The 24,036-nt window shown below is 35.5% G+C and overlaps 1 protein-coding gene across 25 annotated transcripts in view; it reads right to left on the bottom strand.

The window, feature by feature from the left end:
- PCM1 (pericentriolar material 1) overlaps positions 1 to 24,036 on the bottom strand; it is a 43,630-nt gene that overhangs the window by 8,783 nt on the left and 10,811 nt on the right. For 14 of the 25 annotated variants that reach the window (XM_080387183.1, XM_080387174.1, XM_080387193.1 and 11 more), the window contains 26 exons: positions 23,541 to 23,718; positions 21,137 to 21,246; positions 20,533 to 20,749; positions 19,136 to 19,334; positions 18,650 to 18,826; positions 17,714 to 17,871; positions 17,267 to 17,481; positions 15,600 to 15,757; positions 15,389 to 15,518; positions 14,562 to 14,696; positions 12,863 to 13,053; positions 12,154 to 12,348; positions 10,992 to 11,214; positions 10,746 to 10,891; positions 9,592 to 9,785; positions 8,223 to 8,406; positions 7,206 to 7,564; positions 6,499 to 6,657; positions 5,662 to 5,718; positions 4,276 to 4,448; positions 4,063 to 4,191; positions 3,510 to 3,630; positions 3,079 to 3,216; positions 2,689 to 2,822; positions 1,503 to 1,637; positions 1,069 to 1,266 (listed from right to left, as the gene is read on the bottom strand). In XM_080387183.1, the coding sequence (XP_080243309.1) occupies positions 1,069 to 1,266; positions 1,503 to 1,637; positions 2,689 to 2,822; positions 3,079 to 3,216; positions 3,510 to 3,630; positions 4,063 to 4,191; positions 4,276 to 4,448; positions 5,662 to 5,718; positions 6,499 to 6,657; positions 7,206 to 7,564; positions 8,223 to 8,406; positions 9,592 to 9,785; positions 10,746 to 10,891; positions 10,992 to 11,214; positions 12,154 to 12,348; positions 12,863 to 13,053; positions 14,562 to 14,696; positions 15,389 to 15,518; positions 15,600 to 15,757; positions 17,267 to 17,481; positions 17,714 to 17,871; positions 18,650 to 18,826; positions 19,136 to 19,334; positions 20,533 to 20,749; positions 21,137 to 21,246; positions 23,541 to 23,718 (4,413 nt within the window). Of the gene's footprint in view, positions 1 to 1,067; positions 1,267 to 1,502; positions 1,638 to 2,688; positions 2,823 to 3,078; positions 3,217 to 3,509; positions 3,631 to 4,062; positions 4,192 to 4,275; positions 4,449 to 5,661; positions 5,719 to 6,498; positions 6,658 to 7,205; positions 7,565 to 8,222; positions 8,407 to 9,591; positions 9,786 to 10,745; positions 10,895 to 10,991; positions 11,215 to 12,153; positions 12,349 to 12,862; positions 13,054 to 14,561; positions 14,697 to 15,388; positions 15,519 to 15,599; positions 15,758 to 17,266; positions 17,482 to 17,713; positions 17,872 to 18,649; positions 18,827 to 19,135; positions 19,335 to 20,532; positions 20,750 to 21,136; positions 21,247 to 23,540; positions 23,719 to 24,036 lie in introns of those variants that run through there. The other 11 variants (XM_080387197.1, XM_080387195.1, XM_080387189.1 and 8 more) reach the window with 6 other exon arrangements.

Below are 24,036 nucleotides of genomic sequence, written 5' to 3'. Positions count from 1 at the left end.
TATTTCCGAAAACTTTATATATATAGTTTACACTGCAAGTCTAGAAAGTGATACTTTCTACATATACCAACAAGCCAACTATTTGATGACTTCACAGGACTTTTCAAGTTAGGTAACGATGGTGCCTAACTAAGCTACTGCAAGGGAAGCTGTAGGCATAACTGGAAATATAATGAACTGAGACCCCCATATGTCAAGATATTTAAATGGGATAGAGTTAAATTTCCTCATAGCATCTGGTATGGGGCTATGTTTTGGATTTGTGATGAAAACCGTGCTGATAACAGAGATGTTTTAGCCATTGCTGAGCAGTGCTTACACAGAGCCAAGGCCTTTTTTGCCCCTCACCCTACTCCAGCAGTAAGCAAGTTGTGGGGGGCACAAAAGGTTTGGGAGAGGACACAGCTGGAACAGCTGACCCCAACTGGTCAAAGGGATAGATACTCCATACCATATGACATCAAGCTCAGCAACAAAGTCTGAGGGAGGAAGAAGGAAGGGGGAACGTTCGGAGTTATGACCCCCGTCTTCCTAAGTAACCGTTACACATGATGGAGCCCTGCTTTCCAAGAGATGGCTAAACATTTCCCTGCCAATGGAAAGCGGTGAACAAATTCCTTGTTTTGCTTTGCTCACATGAGTTTTCTCACTTTTACCCTTCCAATTCTCTCCTCCACCCCAGCAGGGGGAAAGTGAGCAAGTGGCTGCGTGGTGCTTAACTGCCTACTGAGGTTAAACTACAACTACTACCCAATAGCCCCAGATGTTAATACTATTTCAACACTTGACTATTCCTTTCTATGTGCACATATAGCCATTAAAACACACCTCCTCTGAATTCCCTTCAACAAAGTCTACACAATTAGGTATCTGTAACAGACACTCATCTACAATATAGGACAATTCCCTTATGGAGGAAAACTGTTCATGCTTCTACAGAAGCAATACTGTGACTAATACACAGCATTAATTTGTAAAAAACCCAATATATACAATGTGTAAACTAAGGTAATCAAAGTACTTTCAGAAATACAGGTATTTAGGAAACTCAAATATAGTAAAACAAACCTCTTCAGCATAAGACTGTATCACTTCAGTAGCTTCTGTTTTTCTTTTACATCTCTGCTTTACAGAAATACTGTTGCTGTCCAGGTCTTGCATGAGTTTAAAAAAGGCTAATTCATTAAATAACACTTCAGAGATCTCCACAAGAAGATCCTCCCCACAATCTTTTAATTTTCTACCAGCAAATTTTGCCAGTGAATCCTGTGAAAAGAAATAATTCTTCAGTTTTTGAAACAGGCTTTCGGTGCTCAGGGGGGTGTGTGGTAAAGCTTTGATTTTAGGAAACAAGATAATACCTCATTGCTGTATCAAAACTGAAGGAGAAGAGCAGCTACACTACTGAAGTTGTAAAATACTGCATCAGGACAGCTGGTTTGTCTGTTGCCCATTATCCAAGTTGCAATAATGTTGCAAAACAACACTGAGAAACTACTAACCTGAAGTATACTGCCAAGCTGCTTATGAAAGAACTTCACAAATTCTTTACTTTCATCATTTTGTTGTGTAAGAGTCAAGACCATACGTCTTACTGATGTCAGTAATTGAGAAGAGCATACTTCATCCATGTGTTCCTAAACAAGTATCAGAGAATGAGCTTAATTACCACTTAAAAAAAAAAAAATCAGCCATCAACCAAAACACTGAAATTAATTTCTAAATACCTGTCCACTGAAGGAACAACACTCCATGAACTTACAAAATAAACAAACTGCAACATGGTTATAGCAGATACCATACTTCATTAATGACCGATAGGTTGTGACGCACAAAGCTTTAACTCACTTTTCCAACACATGAGTACATGCCATCTTTTAATGTTTGGACAAACTAAGAATATTCATATATTGTGGTTGTGTACCCAAGTGTATTCAAGTGTATGTTAAGATAGCTGCTGTTGTAAGCTTCCTTAAAATTGCAAACCAAACAGGAGTCTTGGGGCACTGAGACTGTGGCATATCAACAACAGAGTTTTTAAACCTAATACCAACCAAGTACCTCATTTAACACATCTAAGCTTATATACTGCACATACTATAAAAGGGAACAGGAAGATGACTTAAGCATCTTACCACTCAATCTTCTCTGCTCTTTAACCTTGCAAAGAATGAACTGTGACTATTTAGCCTTCTTTAAGGAAGTACATTTCTGTGTATTCACAGAAGTTTAAAAGCTGTCAACAACTTTAAACAGGAGCAAATAATGCTAAAAATCAATAACTCATAGAGCTATTCTTCAAAAAATATCTCAAGTTACATTTTGTGTACCAATTTTAATTAAAATTTTGTCAGTTCTCTTTGCTGAAAGACAGCAAATATTTCAGAAGCACATTTTCAAACATTTCTATTTGATTTGGTCAGCTCAAAAGAAAGAAATCTCTGTTCCTCCAGCTCTATCCAATCTAGAAACCTTACCATTTCTTTCTCCTATTAAAAATGTCACAGAATCTTTCTCTTTGAGTATTAAATTCTTACTTGATCCTCAGCAAGGTCTGCAACTTAACACTATTTATTGGTAGCCGTTGCCAAGATGCAAGTTATAAACTTTAAATAATGTTGTTCTTTGCAATTACACAGGTCCTTTTCCTATTCTTCTAATTCATGTCTTATTGAAAAGAATTCTTACTTTCAGAAAAGGAATGACCTCTTTCATAATAGCTTTAATCTGCCGGTCAAGCTGCTGAGTATCTATATGAGGACATGGAACAGCAGAAACTTCACTTGACTGTGGCACAGGAACACATTCACTGGTACCTGGACCTCATTAAAAAAAATAATTTAAAAAGCACATTTTTTAAGTAATTCCACATCACTATTAAAGAAATACCAATTTTAAACCCATATGTTTTCTTTTAAAAAAATAAATCATATTTACTTAAGTATGTAAAGATCCTTTGAAACTTTGCTAAATTTTCAATACAAATTAAGAGGAAAACAATTCAGCCAATTAAATGATTCTTGATAATTAGAATAATTATTTTCTAAAACTAAGCAGAATATGTATATATGTGCATACCTTCCAACTTAGCAGCAGAAGCACCCTGAAAATTACTAGAGCAGCCCTCAGAGTCAAGGGTACTTTCAGCTTCAATTTTCATACGCTCATACTCCCTCATCCTAGCCAAAGCTTGATCTAAGTGAATCACTGTGTTGCCTATATTTAGAATAAAAACACCTTTTAATCTAAATAAAAAGTTTTCAGTCGATAGACAAGTAAACGATGATAAAAATAAATTCAAAGCCGTACATTTTGAAATCCACATATAACTGTAGTTGAATTATACACAACTCAAAGTGTTTCACAATTGGCTAATTTCTCCAAGTGCTGCTTTACAAAACGTGATTACACACTAGAGATGAAGGAAGGGTACCCTATTAAGTGTAGACATCTGCAGACATCTTAGGAGAGAGGGAATAATACAACACTGAAAACCACATAATTCTTACCAAGGTCATCAGTGGCAAAGGGTTCAAAATTTGAAGACGTAGACATAGTACTCCCATTGTCTGCATCATTTTGTTCACAATCTTGACATGCTTCTCTAGAAAAGTTCTTGCCAAAAGTTTCCTAAAAAATGCCAAACATCTGAATATAAAGCAGGAATGTACCATCTTCTCATAATGTGTCAACAAGCCTGAGATCTTTTTTCAGCCACATGCTGTGGTATCAAGGCTTGTCACCAGACTGCCTGATCGGGGAGCAACTCTAAAGACAAATCCATCAGGTGATTCTACCATGCTTGTTTCAAATACTTCAACTATAAAACAGGTTGGAAACTGTACAGAAGCATCAGTGATTCCTCAAATATAAAAAAGCAAAAAATTTTTGTGAATCTTGTGATCAGTACTGGCCCTAACCTTACTCATAAGAGGATTTTGGCTCTTTTTAAATATAAATTTTAGAAAAATTCATTACTAGTATGAATATTTCAGTACACAAGCATGCATGTGAATTAAAAAGACATGAAAAGTTGACAGTAAACTAGCTTCTGAACCTTACCTCATCTGTAGAGGCAAGGCTTTCACTGGGAGTGAGTTCAGAATTTGATGCCATCCATGTTGCAGAATTCAGCGATTTTGTGCACTTCTCTTTTTTGTTGTTCTCAGATAAATGCCTGGTCACTATATCCTGGCAAAGATAATAAATCTATACTGTAAAAAAGTACTTAAGATTAGTTTGATTCATATATAAAATAAAAATTGTTGTGCACACCTGTAAAGCATATAGAGCCCTTTGCCTCAGGTAATCCGTATTTAACAGCTGAAGTTCATGGAAAAGTTCAATGAGAAAGTGGGGACGAGATTCATTTTGAGAAATAAGAGTTGCCACTTCAGAATAAATTGTGTCTCGCAAAGCTTCAAACATAGAAAGATCACTACCAGTTTCTGTAGAAAAAAGGCATTCGTTAAGGCTTTGAGACATGCATCCGGTTGAAAGACAACTGCCTATTAGGTATGGAAGTTACAGGTACACAAATTACACCTCAGTCATTGTAGATTCCATTATACAGCTGCTTTCTTAAAGCTTATTCATACCCTGAAGGGCAAAGATTTAAACACTCTGAAATAATACTTTATGCAATCCTTTATATATAAAGTAAAATATAAAGCATTCATAGGAATAACCTGCTTTACAATTCTGAACAATACCTTTAGAAGTATTCTTTATTAAAGAGAATACTGCACACACCACAACGTTGCTTTCAAAATAGATATTCAACACTGAAAATGGAGTTAAGATAATTCAAACAGGATAGCCAGAGGTCTCAAGTTTATGTAATACAAGTAGTCTACGCTTCTGGAACAAGCAACAACATCAAGAAAGCTCTTAGACTGAATTCAAGAAAGCCACTCCTTCCCGCACCTCCCACACAAGCATAAATTCTATGTTCTCATACATGTCTAATATCACTTCTGAGGCTCACAAACTTCTTACCCTTAAGCCCTATTACATATGTATTAGAAGACAATGTGTTTCCTAATAAGTCTCCCATTTCTTTGAGAATTAAGTATTATCCTTGCATTACAACACTTAAATTCTTGCACAGATATTTTGGCAAGTGTTGCATGGAAAAAAAGTTAAATTTGGAAAACTTAGCTTAGTTTAACAGATGCGTATTTGTTAGTATTCAAGTTAATGAAGTTATTAGCAATATAGTAGATGTTACTGTGCAATTTTATTATCTGCAAATAGTTTATCAGTATTTTTAAGCACAAAGGCAAGCTTTTTCAACCTTTAATAAGCCACTAAAATCGCTTCCCTCCTCCATTAATAAAATTTAATAGCAGCTTTTAAACATACTAAAAATGCCTACTAAAAATATTTTTGTTGTAGTATCTACCTGCGTATTTTCTATTTGTAATTGTGACTAAGCAAGAACATGATAAACATGTTCTCCACAATTATAATTCAAAGTCACTTGTATCATTGCATTTCACAGAAATTCCAAGTAACTTCTCTTGCCTTGTTTATAGAGAAGGTGCTGCAATAGTACTAACTTTGAACATCTGTTAAACAGTGAGTTATAGGACCAAAGCTAAGAGGGGAAAAAAAAAAAAGTAATAGGACATTGTTGAAGCTAAGCAGTGAATGCATTACCTGGCACTTCAATGCATGCATTTCTGTTAGACTGCTGCAGAATTCTCCTAGCATGCGCTGTAGGAAAGTGGGGATAGACAGTGATAAACACAAAAATGCGCACCAGAAATAAAGACAGGGTCTATACAAAACAGCAGGAGGAAAGACTGCTTAGTCATCCAAACCACATCAAAGCTGCTTATTGTGAGAACTTGACTGGTAACAGTTTATTACGTATACCAATAAACAGCTCTTAGTGTGGACACAGCTACACTGACAAAGCTGTACATCATGCTAAAATGACTAAAAATTTCTGCATTTTTCAAAAACAAAGATACTGGCAGAACCTAAAAAGACACAGAGGAGAATATTTTTACAATCTAGACACAAGAAAAGCAGTGCAGATGGCAAAAATGGTTTATGTGATAAGACTGAATCTGAATGATATTTGATAGAGCTCCTTTAAGCATGAATAGAAAAAAAACATGTATACAGTACAGGATGCAGTTTAAATGCTGAACAGTTTCACATTGTGCAGTTACCTTCCATAAAAACACTAACAAATGGGTGAGATTTCTGGTTGGCTAGGTGGCTTTTTTTGTTTTACAGTAACAGGTTTGCTTCTAAATTATTTTGATCAAGTACCTAATCTACAGAAAATATCCCAAAACAATCAATACCCAACTTTTTACACTTACGTTTACAGCATTATTAGAAATTAAAAATTAAAATCCACATGCTAAATACACGGTATTGCCTTCTTGTCATAATACATTTCTTTTAAATTATACACTAGCAGCTACGCATGGAGGTCCTTTACTCAAGAGGTTCACAATACTGACATTCAGAAAAGAATACCTGAAGACATTTCTGTAGATCTACTGTATTTAATTATGTTTTCCAATTGTTCACGATTCCTTTTGCTGAACACCTTTCCATGAACAACCTCTTCAGAGTGTCTGCTTTTATTGCTCTTGCAGGGTTCACACACACTAGAAGCACTTGCACTTTCATAACCTAACGGGAAGGAATGAAAAGGAAGAAATAGAAGAATAGCTTACAAAATGTTTTATTACTTTTAGAAATTTGTTCAAGGGCAATCTCAAAGCTGTAAAACACCAATGATGTTTCCTAGCCAAAAATTTCCCCCGTACACTGATGCCATAGAGTAGCCCTAAATCTTCAGTGACTGCAACAGTACTATACACATGAGTACTGTCCCTCTCTTCTCGTTCAGTATTGTACCGAAGCACATCTTTCCACAAGTCATCTGGTTTGAACACGAAGACATAATGACGAGGAAGATTCTCCTGGTGACTTATTCCAAATCTTAGTAGATGTGCATCCACTACCCATTCAAACCATGATGTCCTAATCAGTTACACTTTTTATTTACTGAAATACTAAAAAGCTGTACGTGATTACATTATGTAAAATTAATTCATATTTCAATAAATTCTTTTCATTATTATAGGCACCATTTATAGAGAGTAAATTCTCTGGAATGTGATGATTATAATCCAAGTTGAGTTTGTCATGCTATCCAAGATTACTTTACAACCTACCAGTACTTTTAACTCTGCCTTTTAGCTGAGAAGAACTCTTCCTCTTATTCTTTGATTTGGGTGTTTTATCTTTCGATGCCAAGCTTGCTTGTGCTGATGCTTTTCTAGATTTAAATGTCTTTGTCACAGTAGTTGGGTCTACTGGATCAGGCATGCTACTAAAACTCTCCAAAGACTCTTCATCGAACTCTCTTCTCCTGCTCATATCAGACTGATTTTTATGACCAGAAGCAATGTTTTGTACTGAAACTGCAAAGCCTGCTTTCAGATGAGACTCATCGTCTTTTTTCACTTCCTGGCTATTATTTAGCCAAATTGATCTCTTTTCCATTTCCTCTTCAGGTTGTCTATGACTCCTCCTGTCAGAAAGAAGGAAACAAAACCCACAACATATCATAACCTAGTCTCTCAGATAAAAACAGCATGCATTACCAGGCAAACAGCTTTATACATAACGCAAGTTACCTGCCCTAGTTACTTATTCATCAACTGATCATTGAAGGAAAAAAAAAAAAGTCTAGTGAGAACCCTTTGAAATGGGAAACATAAGATATCTCAAGAAATTCACATTTATCACTGATTTCAAACTGAATGTACTTATGCAGCTATTGCTGTGTTCTAAAAGTACTACAGGGCAAAACATTTCTTAAACATTACAATCTGCTCTAGCATAAAAAATAAGCATTCACTGAAATTACATCCTCTAGTTACTCAAACAGCTCAGTTGCAAGAAACATGGAAATGAAATCTTCCTCCACTTACAAAAAGTATCACAAAATCATTTCAACACTGTACTTGATCTTAAAATATTCATTAAATGATACATTAGTTAATATGCAGAAAAGCAGAACACTTTACTGAAAAAAAGTGAAAATATTCAACAGGAAACTGCAGAAGTAAAGCTCATCTTGTAATTCTATTACAATAAATTCCCCAAAAGAATTATGAATTTCCAGAAGAGGGAGGAGAGGAGGAGGAAAAACAATTAAAAGAGTGTTGCACTGTGACATAAAATACCTTTGTTTTTCTACTCCATTAGTGGAACTGCTTTCAAAAGGTTTGGGGAATGCCATATTCTCAGTTTTGCCAGAAGCATTATGATCTAGAGGATGTTGTTGCTGCTGCAGCTCACTGCTGTGTGGGGAAGCATTACGTGCAAAATCTCCAAAGCTAGAAGGGAACACTGGATTACAATTAATACCTACAAAGTAAACAAGAGAGTCAGAAGGTAACACTTCATTTATCTGTGTGATAGAAGTCAGATTTGAAACATATTGAGTGGCAACATAAAATCATGAAGGAAAAATACAATGGGGAAGCAAAAACTTTCATCCTGAAATCACTGCAATAATCAGAATTTATCTTAAATGCTCATTTGAAACATTACTGGATACTACACATGCCACTACAATCCCATCAGTGGAGAGAGAAAGGTGCTTCAAGAAACCTCAGTAAAAAGCTCCTACAAGTGAAAGTAAAAATGACAGCACTTAAGAAAAAAAAAAAAAAAAAAAAGGACAGCACTTCTATCTGCATGACAACTTTATAAATACTTCAAACTACCATCAAATTGACAAGAACATTCCAATGGTACCTGTATTCACAGGGCCAAAACCATAAACTCATAATACTTTATTTCAGAATCTTTATAATAGTGGAAAATCGAACACAACTATTCTTCAGTGCAGGTTCTACATAATTTAAAATATATTCTTAAACAGAAAACAGACTTTAGACTCTGAAAGCTACAATCTAGGTCTATGCCTATAAAAAGGCTGAAATACATTAAGACAGCTTTAACAATTTCTAATGATACAGTAAAATACCTACTTTTTTTCCATTTCAAATTGAACAGTAAAAGTAGAATTGGTAATGAGATTAGGAGCACTGTATCCAAGTCAATAGTTACTTTATACCTCTGATGGCAACAAAAATTAATAACATGCTCCATTTACAGGCATTTAAAACAAAAATGTGTGCTGGAAGTTCTAAGAAAAAGAGAAATAATTACCAAGTGCCACCTTAAAATTAAAGCGTTCACTCTGAACACTATTAAATGATTGCTGAAGGTATTCAAAAGGTTCAGTCATTGCTGTTCACATGTTGGAAGAACATTTTAGTGTTAACTTTACGGGGTAGGTATTTTCCAATATAACAGACTTCTTACTGAGAAAGTCTTGCTTTTCATACTGAAGTCAAAATGTACAATTGTTCAGCAACAAATGTTAACAAACTTCTGCTAGGATAATACAGACTCATGCAAGTAGTTTAAGACCATTTCAATAAGTTCCAGAATTTCAACAAGTTCACCTTAAGATTTCAATTAAATGAGAGAATGGAAATGTCTGGAATTCATAATTCTTTTCACACCTGTAGTAATACTCACCTGGAGCAAAAGAAGAAAAATTAGTAAATCCTGGTACATTAAACAGGTTCACAGGTTGTGGAGGAAAGCTGAACGGACAGAAAACAGGAGATGGAGGTGGTGGTGCGCTACTACCTCTCTCCTTTCTTGATGGCTTCTCTTGACACTGTTGCTGTTCTTGTTGGCGCGTAAGATCATTTAACATTTGTTTCAACCTTGAAAGCAAGGAAAAATAAGTACTTGGGGAAAAAAAGACTGCTAAGGCAAAGCTTTAAATTTATATATATTCATATTATTTCACCTGCTCCATGTATTGCATGTAAAGAACTGCTCCATTTAGCTAGTTAAAAAAACCTCAAGAAAAAACAACTTCTTTAATCCTGAGCAACAGGAACAGTTTTTAAACCCACTGCTCTGCACTAGTGGACATGTTTCTAAAGTTAAATATCCTTGCAAGAACAACAAAAAAATGAGTAGATACTAAAAAATATAAGGAGGCTGAAAAAGAAACTTAAATACAAACAATAGAAGATAGAAAGTATTTGTTGAAGTGATGTAAAAGCTACTTTAAAATATTGTAAGAGGCCAGTAACTACATTCCCCTTACCAAATACAAAACAGATGAAGAGCCTGAACTTTCACAAAATGAATTAAAATGACCGTTTATTTTTTAAACAAGATCGTTGTTCAGAAGGTAAAAGTAGTACACCCAAATGAAACCTAAGTAAGCATGAATTCTGACTGACAACACTAAGAAAGGACAAAAAGCTCTCCCACCATTTTTCCATAACCATTAGAATCCAGAATCTTGCCAGGTAGTCTAGCAAAGACTACAGCCATAAAAGCATAAGCAAGGACAGCAATCTAAACCAAAAAAGCAAAATAATGCTATCGCAACAGAATTTTTTGAAGAGATGTAAACTTTTGGTTCTCTTCACTAACGATTACTCAAAGAACTATCTCAAAGGCATTAAAGCAGTGGTCAAAAAAAAAAAAACCAAACCAAAAATGCTTGATATAATTTCAAAAGCTTGTAATCAACTCAGAAATTCAGTAGTCTCATAGTCTTGTATTTAACCATTATCTGTAATCTTTTATTAACATAACCTTGTTCTGTTCTCTGTTTACTGAAGCATTTCAAATTCCACAGTCAAACACTAATACAGTCAACAAACCTTTGGATGTTATTCTGCTGCCAAGTCAGTTGAGTGTAACACTGGTTTAACTGATGCATAATAAGATGTACTTGTGAAGATGCAACATTACTGGGCATCATACCATAAGGGCCTGTAAGCAAAGTCTGTAGAAGACAAGAAAGGGTCTGTGGAAAGAAAATACATGAAAACAACCGAATTACCAAAACCAGAAGTTATTGCTGGAAAGTTGTAGAAAAAAAAAAAAAGACAAAGTATTCTATCTACCTGCTGATCCTGCATCAAAGTTTGACAAATGCTGACACTAAATTCATGCTGTTTCTTCAACTGATTGATCTGCTCTTGCCATTGTTCCTTTTCTTCCACATACGAAAGTTCGGACAACCACCGAAGGTTTTCCTGACGTCGCATACTTATATTTTGCTGTTGCCTGGCCTTAGACAGTGGACGATAATTCCCATCTGCTGAAAGAGGACGGCAATTCTTCCACCTGGGTGGGGAAAAAAGGAAGAATGAGGACAAAAGCTGATATTTCAAAAAACTTTTAATGATACTTCCAATATTCAAACTATGTTCCAGTTGTACATCAACAACTCACTTGACACAGGCTATTTGAACATGCCAGCTACCACCCATGCAATTTGTCAATCCAACATTTTCCTAAGATGGAAAATAACAGCCATCCATCTGACAACCACTGTCAATAAAGAACTGCTGAGGACATTTCTGGATCTTATTTTTAGTATTGTCCATTACTGATATAGAATATGTACTCAGACAAAAATAGAAGCCACCAACATAATACACTAAGAGGCCCAGCTCCTGACTAGAAGGCCACTACCTGCTAAAATTATTTTGTTATCAAAAAGAGAGGAAATCAGTTGAAGAGATATACATAACTTTTAACATGGTATTTTAATTTAGTCACACAAAGATTATTAAGGAAATCAATCAGGTAAGCAAGAGTTAAAAATATTCATGTTAATTAAAAAAAATCTAGCCAGAAATAGTTTGCAAAGCTGCAAAAGCAAACAATTTGAAAGCAAAAATTTCAGAGTTATTTTAATTCTCTAAACTACTGTTTTTGAAAAGACTGATCAATATCATGGTAGAAATTTCATATAGGTTATATCTTTTAAGCTGTTTTTTAAAAACCCACAGAATCGTAAGGTGCTACTGCAACACAACTGGAGAGCTCAATGGCAGACCTTTAATATGACTGAAAACAGGAAAAAAAATATTGAAGTAGTTATACAAACTTCAGCTACAGAGACTCGGACAAGGAACTGCCACTACCCACAGCTCCCTAGCAAGCCGAAAGACATTTCACTTTGCTGTAGAAGGATGCCTTGTAGTTAATACAAAGCTTCTTTCACCCCTTTCCAAATACACTCTGACAAGCATCAGGTGAACAAGTAATGCCACTAACCTATCCTTGCTTTCTTTAATATAATATGCATTTTCTGGTATGTTGTTATTGGGATAAATAGAGAAACTGTCATTCAAACTTGACGCTTCTTCTTCCTCTTCTGCCTGACCAGCTCCATCAGAGAGATAGCCATCTTCATCACCATTCTCTTCTTCTAGTGCACACTGGGTAGAACCTCCCCAGGTAGCCATTGTCCTAATGAACAGGGAGAGGTGGGGGGCAGAGGTTTGTTAAGGGAGGAGTACTTTAAGTTTACGATAAATTATTTAAACAAGTCTTCAATTAATCAAGCTGCACCAAAATTAATTTAAACATTATCTCACCAGTGTAAAATTTAACTAGTATTCTTCTGATGCAGGGACAGTTAAATAAAATTACTTATTGTTACGGAAAATTATTACTTTACTATTGTTATAAATGGTATAGAGATGATGAAAAATTACTCTGAGCATGTGGCATTTCTCACACATTTTCCTCTCCTTAGGTGATTTTTCACCATTTATGGTGAAGGGGAGACTAAATATGCTGGGAAGACACATAAAACTGGCAAGTTGCCAACTAACAGTCACTTTAGAAGTCAAGAAATTAATTTACTGCTCTGTTATATCATCACATTCAGTGCTCAATGAAAACAGGGAACTGCCCTAAGACTGACATCTCACTAAACAGAAGCACCCACTAACTGACATAGTATGACTTGTGTTCTTACTTTTCAGTCCTGCTCTGCTGTGGAGTACACTGAACTTCTGATCCTTCGCTTTTAACAGATGCAGCAACAGCAGATATTGTTTCTGCAAGCTCTCTCCTCCTCTCATGTTCAGCCATTAAAGCTTCAAGTTGCTTCCTTCTCTGTCGCAATTCTTCTCTCAAAATCTCATGTCTTCTCATCTCGGACCATAACTGTTTACAGTAAAATGGAAGACATCAGACTATATACAAAATAAATACAATCTAAACTGTCCCAAGTTAAAATTTCAGTATTTGATGCTACACTGATACCTTTTTGTTCATGCATTGCTATTATATTGTAAATGAAGCCACACCACAGAAAGCTAGCTGCAAAACATATCCCGTATTTACTATTTACCTGAAATACTGCAACGTCTAAGGAGGTAATTAAATATTATAAGAAAGAAGTTTTAAAGAAATATAGCATGCTTCACTCAACACTTTTTATCACATAAATTACACATTACTGGTTAGCTCTTTAAGTAGCATGACAGAATACTGCCTTCTGGAGAAAACTGAAAATTGTGCCAAATATTTCTTTGATCGCAAAGCAGTGGACACAACAAAAAGATTTTCTGCAACTTGCAGAAACTTCAAGTTGCAGTGTATGTTTGAACAAGACTTAAGGAAGCCATGATTTATAAAGAGCAACACATAAAAGGAAAGGTACAGGTAGTAAGAGGCCTTTACCTATCTAAAATGATACAGTGAAAGAATAAATGACAATAATTTTACAAACACGTAAACAGCGTAACATACAAAAATAATTGTATAAATGAACTAGACTGCAAAACACAGGCTTAAGACAGACAAGAAACAATGTACTCAAGCCTGAACTAGCTGGTAGTGCTGGAGCCAAGATGTTTTCCAACAAAAATCCATGTCTTGGTAATTAATATCCCAACTTGTTTGTAAAGTGTTACCAATTGCATCAGCCAATTCATTTTAGAGACAGTTTGTTTTTAGTGGTAAGAATTCAGACCTTTTATTTAGTGAAGAGACAAGTTGTTCTATAATGCTTGTTTGGAAGATGCCAAAGTTCCAAAATTCTCCTCTTGGAGAAGGAAAACTTGGCTTTTAATGACAACAGTACAGGCATTGCCCAATCAGCCTTACCTAAACCTTTAAAGGAAAATTTACAGGAATGCTGATGCAATTCACAGAGAAAGTCAAAGTCTGCTAAAACAGGTATTTTTCAGACATTTGTTTCTGATGTCTAGTCCAGCCAGGAAACACTTTTCACCCCCTACCCTGCACCCCTACAGACGCTAGCATAATATTCAGAAAGACTAAGTAATATCCAGATCATTACTTAAGACATGAATTTGTTGGGAAAAGAGGAAGGAAGATGCGCAGCAGAAACTACATTTCAAATATTGCCATCATTTTGTTCATGGATGACTTGCCTGTGGTACACTCTATCATGTGTTCACAGTATAAATTCAAAATTAATTCAAATTCCACATTAATATTTGGCAACAACTGCTATATTTGGGGAAAGATCTCTCTCCAGTTCAGGTCAATATTTACATTTTTCCAGAAATAAAGTCATACACACTTCATTAAAAAGGTACTACTTTGCTACCCAGGCCAAATACTTAAAAATGTGCCCAAGTTACTTAAAAAAAGGTTTTGAAAGGAAAAAGGTTCTAAGTCACACAATATCAAGTATTAATTACCTCATTGCCTACTGGTACAGATTCATCAAACTCAAGTAAAGGCTTGCCAGCTGTGTTACACTCATTCATAGCTGGAGTTGAGGTTGCTGGTGAAGTCTGCCTGTTTTCTGGGCAGTTACCCAGGCCAGCTGACAACTGAAAGAGAAAGCAAGCTGGCAAAACAGTAGAATAGCTTTCCGAGACTCACCTGCTGTTAAAACCCAACACAGTTCTGGCTTTATGAGATAGGAAAATCAGTATTCAGTGAAAAGAGCTTTTCAAATCAAGGCTAAATATTTATTTTAGAACTTAGTAAGGAATCAACAAAACTTATTTTTGTACTATATAATGCTGTAGATGCACAGTATTGATAATTTAATGCTCATTTCATAGAAAAAAGTTCATCTTCGAAGAGACGAGAAACTACAGCCGTGTGCAGTTGTTTGAATACAACAAAGTGTTGACCGTGCTTACAAGACACAATATTGTTTCAGAATACCAGACCCTGCAAATGACTACTAAAAGGAGTGAAGATGCAGTGACTAGCAGGATGGGCAGACAAATCTCAGGCTAAAAATAAGAAAAAAGGTTTGTTATCTTTGAAGACTTTACACCAAGGCTTATGAAGACTAAGTACACTGACATTAGAGCTTGATGCAGCAATCACTGAGCAAAAAACTACAGTGTAATGAGAACCAGAACTCCTCTCTAGGCTTAGTCCAGCTGCCTACAGCACACAAGTATTACCAATTTCAAGTTTTTTCCAAATTGTATAGTGAAAAAACAGTGTACAAGGTATGTCTTGTTGCCCAACAGCTTAAGAAAGCAAAGAAATACATTCTACCTACTTGAAGGTCAGGACAAGCTTTCTGTAACACTTGAATTTTTTCTTGAATTTCAATCAGTTTTCTTCTTTCTTCTTGTAACTGCTTAAGCTCCCTTTGCTGCTGCTGCAGTTTAGCTTCATAGAACTTCTCTCTGTGTAGGTAAGTTATCCACATATTACTTGGCAAGAAGCTGACTAAAACATGATTCTACTATCCTTTGACAAAGGCATACCTTGCTTTTTCATTTAGTCCTACATCTTTTTGTAATTTGTTAGTACTAGCTCGGACATTGTTTGGTTGCTGTTGCTTTGTCTCTTCCATCTCACCCAAGAACAAGTCACCAATAAGAGACGCATTTGCAATTGTTGCTTGAGGTTCTGGATCATCATCCTGAAAGGATGTCAGAAAGGCAGTTAGACTGTTTTCAAGTTGATACATAAAATGTAACAAGTTTAGTGTCAAACGAATTTTTCAAAACTTAACAGTCTGAATAGCTTTATCTTTAGTTCAGATCATAAACTGAAAAGTCATCATCTTCATGGCATCATAACTTTAAGACAAATTAAGTTAATAAAATAACTTAAAAGTTACAAAGCTCACACTATTGAAACTTCCACTATAAATGGACGATAACTTGTTTCATTCTGGAACCATAAACCACTTGAATTGTATTTTATGCTTATGACTGAGTGGGCAAAACACACAGGCATGTCAAGAAACAAAGTGGGAGGTGACAAGAGGAATAGGAGACTGAGGTGAACAAGACTGCTTAATTACTGTAGTCTTGAAGTTAAATATTATTATTCACCGCTTACAATAAAAACAAAACTACTCTTGAAAGTTCAAGTATTTGAGAAACAGTCTTCTACATGGTTCTCTATTCCACTCTTCTTTATTTAATAATTTTTGTATTTTCAATTCTCAACTTAAACTGAAAACATAAAAGCTGTTGCCACAGCTTCTTTTGTTTTCCTACATGATCATTCCTAACACAGAACCAGCTGAACAGAAAAGATCATCAGTGACCAACTGTAACACAGCTACACAGACCTACACTACCTACTAACTACATAGAGATACAAGACTTGCAAACATGAAGGAAAGACTGAAGACATGCCATCTATTGAGGCTGCTGTATCACCTCTCATGCTGATTTATACCACTGTACAGTTAACATCTCTATAGTGATGATAAACAAGATCCATCCAGATGCTGACAAATTTTTGATAGCAGTATAATCTTGAAATAACAACACAATGTTTACGCTGTTGCTATTGTAAAGCATCCTTTAAGAGTTCTCACATAAAGCCTTTACATTTCTGATACACCTACACGTATTCAGTATGTAGACATTACATTACACGGTGCTCAAATGTAAGTATTCTGTAGGGACATTAGATACCTGAAAATAAGTTTAATAAAAATCACTAAATTAGCATGAGATATTCTAAATTAAAAACACTTCCAATTCATAGCTGACCCTCAAGATTCCAAAAACCAAAAAACACCACCAACAAACCCACCCATAATCAAAAGCAATTTTTCCTTACCAAGTGAATGATGTGCAAAACCCAGGATTCAAAAAACTGAAACTGATTAATATTATAAGCATAAAAATGCAGATCAATATTTTAAAAAAATATTAGACCTCTTGGTTCATATTTTGTAATACAGTGCTATTAAGGCCATTCCTCTATTAGGTTAGCATGCCCCAAGAAAATTCCAGATCTGAACTTTAAAATATCACCTTGACCTCAGAAAAAACAAACACCATCTCTTTTTCTCAGCCTAAAAATGAGCATTGTAAATATTACACAAAGAAGAGTGTTCTTCCTTATTATGTTATACATGGCACGAAATAATGAATGCTACACTTTTGTGCACAGATTTATAAAATACCTGCACCATAGCAGCAAGGTTTTGTAACTGTCTAAGTTTCTGTTTTGCAGCTATAAGCCTATTGATCTTCTGCTCAAACTCAGCATCTCCAGCAGCATCACCCAGACTGCTTCTGTGACTAGACATGGAATCTTCACTAATTCTATGTTCTTCCACTTCGTCATCTTCACCTTGGGGTAGGCCAGCATCTTTGTCATCCTCTCTATTATGACAGTCTGGAGGTGGGGAGAGGAGAAAACAGAATAGTACGAATGACACATTATTGAACTTCTGAAGTCCACTGTAATTACTGGACACTAGAAAGATATCAGCTTAATGATTAAACTTTTGATTAAATGATAAATGATTAAATGAGTTTTGCTCATCAAACAAGGCTATCCTAAATTCTGTGCAGCTATCAATTATTTGCACTAAGAGTTAAAATTATTAGAAAATTTTAGAACATACCTAGAGTAGAAGACATTTTTAGAGTCCTTATATTAGCAGCAGATCGGTTATTTATTTCACAGTCTGTATTAAGATGTCTTTCATCTCTGTTATTAGTTCCACACTGTACATTTGAGTTGCTATTTATTTCACTCCAACTACTGATTCCTTGAGGGTTTCTAGGGTAAAATACATTATTCACGTTAACTTTTTAAGAACCAATATTGATGGAATTTTACTTCAGACATCTTATTAACTGGCTTTTATAGGAATGTGTCCTGACCCTTTAAAAACAAACAAAAAAAAACCAAAAGAAAACACAAACACCAAACAAAAAACCCAAATCAATCCCATATAAAAATTAGTCCAGACATCTGGAATTCCTCAGTATTCATCCCTCCATTTTTTTCCTTTTTTTTTTCTTTAAAGCAATCAGAAGCAGCAATAAATTATCCCCTGCTAGATCTACAACAATACAAGAGGCTTTCAAAATACATGTCTGTATGATAAAAGCTTTATATGATTCATAGCTAAATTAGTATTAATTTCTGCACAATGAAGATCCTTGATGCATACAGTTGCCCTGTTACACCAAGTCTAAATACCTCTCTAAACTGAAGTTTGGGTTTATTCCAATTCTCTAGTCTAGGCCTGTTAAACTTCTAGCGGAATTCCATACACATAATTCTGTGCTTAAATCCAAAGGAATTACAGATTTAGAAGTCTCTCACAGTGATTCAAATTGTCTAGTCTAATCTGTGTTTGCTATATATGTAAGTTACCAAGGACAAGATTATTATTAATCATATGTTTAAGAAAGCTACTTCATATTAAAATCTCAGAAAGTTAATATAATCAGAGTTAAGTTACTTCTGGTTGACTGAAATAACATATTGCTTCAGAAAACCTGCAACAACTTAGCTACAAGAGATTTAGGATGACAAAAACCATGGCAACCTAATATTTGTAACAGGCTGTGGATCCTCATGTTCAGAATCACTTTCTGATTCTTCTGTTTCTTCCTCTTCTTTAGTGTTTTCATTCACAGCATCTGTCATCATATCAGATGTTTGTTCATAGTAGTGAACTAATTCACGTAACTCATTCAGCCTCTTACGAACTTCATTCAGCTTCCTGAGGAAAAAAAAAAAAGAATATGCTATGCGTTTTGTCATATTAATCAAATCATGTATAGTTGAAAAGTACATATATATATGTACACATATAATTTATAGTTCTTAAAGTTTCCTGCCATTTTCCTAGATGTAAGAACATTCTGCTGAAGCTTTGCACTCACTTAACTGTCTTGGACCACTGACTACATGGTCTATAATACCAAATTAAGTAGATTAAAATATGAAATGGTTTCTTAACACAGAAGTTACTAAAAAAGTAACACTAAAAATCACTAAAGCACATTATGAAAAATTAAAGAGCTTTTACTGAAGCTTTTCTGTTGGATTTAGATTGCCATCCTCTTCACTCTCATTCTGAGAAACCAGGGAATCAGGAGGATAAGGAGCAGATGCCAGGCTATTTGATTCACCATTGACAACAGTTACTATGCCTACAGGACCAGAAGCAGCTGAAGTTATACTTCTTTGATCAACACTCCTTTGAGGAGAACCTGAAGCAGAAAAAACTACAGAAAAGAAACACCACTCATAAGAAAAACTTGCAAAAAAGGAACCCGCTTAATCAAGTTATATTAAAATGTAATTACAGAAGTATTACCAACATACAAAACAACAGTTAACTTCTTTTCTTAGAAGCCCAAAAGCTTTTGTCTTAAGTTTCATGGCATGCAACGCCAATAGGCAGAGAGTAGTAAGTACTTTTTGTAAACAAGACTTCAGTCAGTTCCTTTTAACTTTATCAAAAGTGGAAGCTTTCATGCTGTGAATGTGCCCAAAGAGTTCTTCTAAGGGTTTATTAATGGCTGAATTCAACATGTTAAGAAGAAAAATCCTATCTCTTTTTCCTGTGCTAAGCTCTTTTGTCTATATGCTGTAGAGCATAAAGTTAATGTTTGCTTTTTCCAGCTACGTGAAGTCACATCCAAATATGTTTATATTATATGCACTAAGTACATGCAGAAAGATGGGGGTATAGTAACTATCAAATCACTCTGGTCTTCTCCATGAGGACGCTTCAATTGCCTCATTTCTTAATGTTAACCAGAATATGCTACGATCACGCTCAGACGTTTCCAGCTATAGGAAAAACTGCAGCAGTACAAATGTATTTCTAGAAAATAAAAAAGTGAAGCAGCAAGTAGGCCCACATTAAGACTTCAAGAAGAAGAAAAAGCAGTCTAAGGCACAGGCCAAAACTCTAGTCCATTCAGACAGTTAGATTCCTCTGGCATAGCCCATTATCAAAGTCCCTGTGACAAGAGCATAAGAAAAACTTTTGACAGTGGAGAAGGAAACCCTGTAATGCCATAGATCTACTAAGACCTGAATTGCCAAGTACACAAATACAGACGTACTGTGATAAAAATCAGAAAATTCAAGTCCATATACTACACTCTACAGGTCAGATGTGTCACTGACAAGACTTGAAGAGTCTTCACATTCTCAGTCACCACATTCTCACAGTCAACTTTGATAATGCTTTAAAAACTAAAGTGCTATGAGCAAAAACATCATTACTTGTAGAGCTATCCATTAAGCCAGAAACTTACAAAGCATTAAGGAACATTTACAGAATATTGCCCCAGCACAGCTTTAACACCTGCATCTCATTAACCAGTTGCAAATTGAAGGACCATATTACAAACATGCACATTAAAAAAGTTGTATTCTTGAAAAGATGCAATTCAGCCCGTATTTACTTACAGGAGTGGTTATTTAGATGTTGGTCACGAAGCGTATGAAGTTCTCCTAACAGTTTGTCCATTTTTTGCTTTTTACCTTGCAACATTCGCATTGTGTTAAAAAGCTGTGCCTTCTCATCTGATAGATGCTCAGACATTGAAGAGTTCCTACTTTGTGAGATCTCCCTGGTAAGTGAAAGACTTTCTGCTTGCCTTCTGTTGTCTGGCACAGATTGTGTCTAAAAAGAGTAACTTCATTTTATTCAGAGTACTATGAAAAAAACTCACACTGTAAGAACAAAAAGCCCTCTTATAGGCCTGCTAGGCTCAACACCAGAACAAAGAACATTATAAAGGGAAAGCGATACCGAAGACATAATATATAATTATACCGCAATATAAAAACTACTTCTCTGGAATTTTATGGAAAACTGAGACAGAAAGCACAGATCAATCTGCTAATAACTCTTAAGAACACAAAGATACTGAGCTTTCAAGTTTGGGGCAACCCCAATTACTCCACTAGCAAATGCACACAAATAAGCAAGACAAATACTTAATGGCACTGTTCAAAGTAAGAAAAATGGACATAGGCAAAACTTATACAGTGGAATCCAAGGACTGACCTGAGAATCATGAAGCTGGTTGTGAAAGCGCTGAATTAAGTCATTCAACTCTTCATTCAGTTCTGATGTAAGGCTTACTCCTGAAACACTACCTGTAGTCTCTGTTACAACTGGGCATGTGGAAGGAAGAAAAAACATAAGTAGTTTTCCACAGCAATGAAATAAAGGCTATTTGATGAAAATGTCTGGATTAACAAGAACATCAATATACTGCATCTCTTAAAACACAGCAGTTATTTTTATGTCCCTCCCACTAACTTTACTCTTCAAAGATTCCTTCCATTACAGAAACACTAACAAACCAACTTGCAGCTCTTTTGTGAAGGACCATACAAAAGGACTTTATAAGTCTGTTCTGTGTTTTGCTAAAAAGTCAGAGCAAAATGAAAACCAACAAGATGTCCAGGGTTGATGAAAACATTTCGCTTGTTGGAAAAAAAATTGTTATTACTTAAAACAGACAAACTAAGAACAGTGCATGTAATTTTACTTCTTTTAAATAATGAATTAAGAGGACACCAAGCTTTCATCTTAGTCTAAGTTATAAACTTTACAGCTGCAGTCTTCAGGGTTTGTCCTTCAAAAAACTTTGAGAGGAACACATTAGAAAGAAAGCTTTCCTCCCCTACCTGAAAGCTCAGATTCAAACAATACTAAGATAGGGAACTGGCAGTTGAGTAATCTGAACCAGCAACTTCATAAGAAAAGTCAAGCGTAGTAAGTATTCCTTATTTTCCCCACAGATCATGCACAATAGTTTTACTGTTTTCAAATTTTAAAACATTTATCTTGCCTTTAGTTGAATTTGCATGTTTTGAATGAACTCTACAGTTTTGGCACATACCACATCTTTTAAGTCAGTCAACACATACAGCAGTAAGAAACTGTTATTAAGAGTGACATAAGTGGAAATGTGAAATAAATAAAAACACCACCAAAGAATTAAAACAAAGAAAGTTCTAATTTATCATAAGTAATCCTATTTTATACCCACTTCATCTACCCATTCCTCATCAAGATAAGAGTTCTGTGTATTTGAGGAGAGAAAGCAGATTCCATCACAGGTCGACTGCTGCAGAGCAGACAGGAGAAAAGTAACTGCTGAAAACCATTTCAAACCACCTTTCCAAGGCACTTGCTTCTCTTGCTCCTGTGGTAGCTTTCTAAAAGCTCTCTACCACCTACCAACTTCTCTGCTTCTCTTCCTACACTAAAATCTAGTGTTTTCTTAACTAGTTCCACCTTCTTTCCCATAGTCTATCAAATCAAGGACAGGACAAAAAGCAGAAAGAGAGGCTCATGAGAGCAAGGAACCTTAAGGAGAGACTTTCTGTAAAATGTAGAAGCCTATACTTACTAAAAATTAACCTATTTTAAATACAATAACTGTAATAATAACTGCTATCCCATATACCCTCTAATCAAGCCTAATGGCAACTCTTTATGGGAAAGAGTCATGGAACAGTAACACAGTCTGAATCCAAACTTGATCAGTGAAAAAATGTCATTCCCTACAACTGTACACATAACTGTACCAAATTTCCAAAGAAAACTGAACAGGATTTAGGGAGGGGTGGGGGGCAAGAAGAGTTTCCAACAAACAAAAGATAATTCACATGTCAACAGTACACAAATCAAGGACAACTGTTCTCCCTTTTAAGACTGAATTCTTGAGAAAACAACTCTGCTGACAACATTTAAGCAGGTATCAGAGTCTCCTCTGACCCAAAGATAATTTATGAAAAGTTGGGAATATATGAAAACAAATTAGAAGCGTGCTTTTAAACTGAAGGTTATAACATAATGGTGGTGCCCTATTATCAGACCCATGCCTCCAATTTACATGTCATAGAATTTCAGAATTCTAGTCCCAATATTTACATATTTAACTGCTTTAGCAACTTCCTCCTTTCTTTTGTTAGATAAACCATTAGTCTACCAATGGCTACTGAACTACTAAGCAACCAGCCACCAAAAAAATAAAAAAACCCATGAAAAAGCAAACAAAAGCCTCAAACCAGCAACTGCCTATAGCCAGAAGGATGCAATAATGGAGAGAACACACTGTATCCCCTGCTCAGATTCTTTCCTTCAAAGTCCTGGTATAACGACGGAGATGAGAGGCAAATTCCTCATCTGATGTGGTAGACCAATCCTTGGCAGAAAACCCTACACTTTCAGGATTTTACAAGTAAACCACAGAAATCAGCTGTGTGATTTTTAACTGACACATCAGTTTACAATGTTACACTGTCAACGCTTTACAGAAATGGAAGCCTTGCGGTAAGATTTTTAAAGACCGTGTTATAAAAAAAAGACTTTTTCATGTGTACTCCACAATTCCACCTTTAATCAGTCAATCAACATGCTAACATGCTATCAAAGACACTGTCATTCCACATACCAGAATCATCCATGACAGCAATTGCTTGCTCTGCTTTATGACGCAAAGCAAGAAGAGCTGCCTGTCTTCCTTGAAGAGCTTTCAATTGCTCCTGCTGTTGTAGCATCCTTTTCAATAAATCATGCTGCTTCTTTAAATTCTCCAACTCCTCTTCAGCTTCCTGTTGAGGATCTCTGGCCTGCAAGATATGGAAGAACTTTACCATAATCATGACAACTTATTTGTTGAGTATTAGCAACAGAAGTGACTAAACAAGCAGGACTTGAATAGAATCTAACAGTCTGGTTAGTGTAAAATGGTGAAAATATAACTCCTTTACATTTTCAGTAGTCCTTTTCAGTCTGAAAAAAACATCCAACAGGGAGAAAACTGTACCATCGAGGCATGCTTACCACTCCTGGGGGTTAAGTTTGCTTTACAAATCCAGTTGGCTGCCCTAATGTATCCCAAAGACCAACCCAGGAATCCCTGTCTTTTGAATCATAAAAGAGGGCAA

The sequence above is a fragment of the Falco punctatus genome, assembly GCF_963210335.1.
Source record: "Falco punctatus genome assembly, chromosome: 1".
In the NCBI taxonomy this organism is placed as follows: Eukaryota; Metazoa; Chordata; class Aves; order Falconiformes; family Falconidae; genus Falco; species Falco punctatus.
This window is presented reverse-complemented; position numbering and strand designations above follow the sequence as displayed.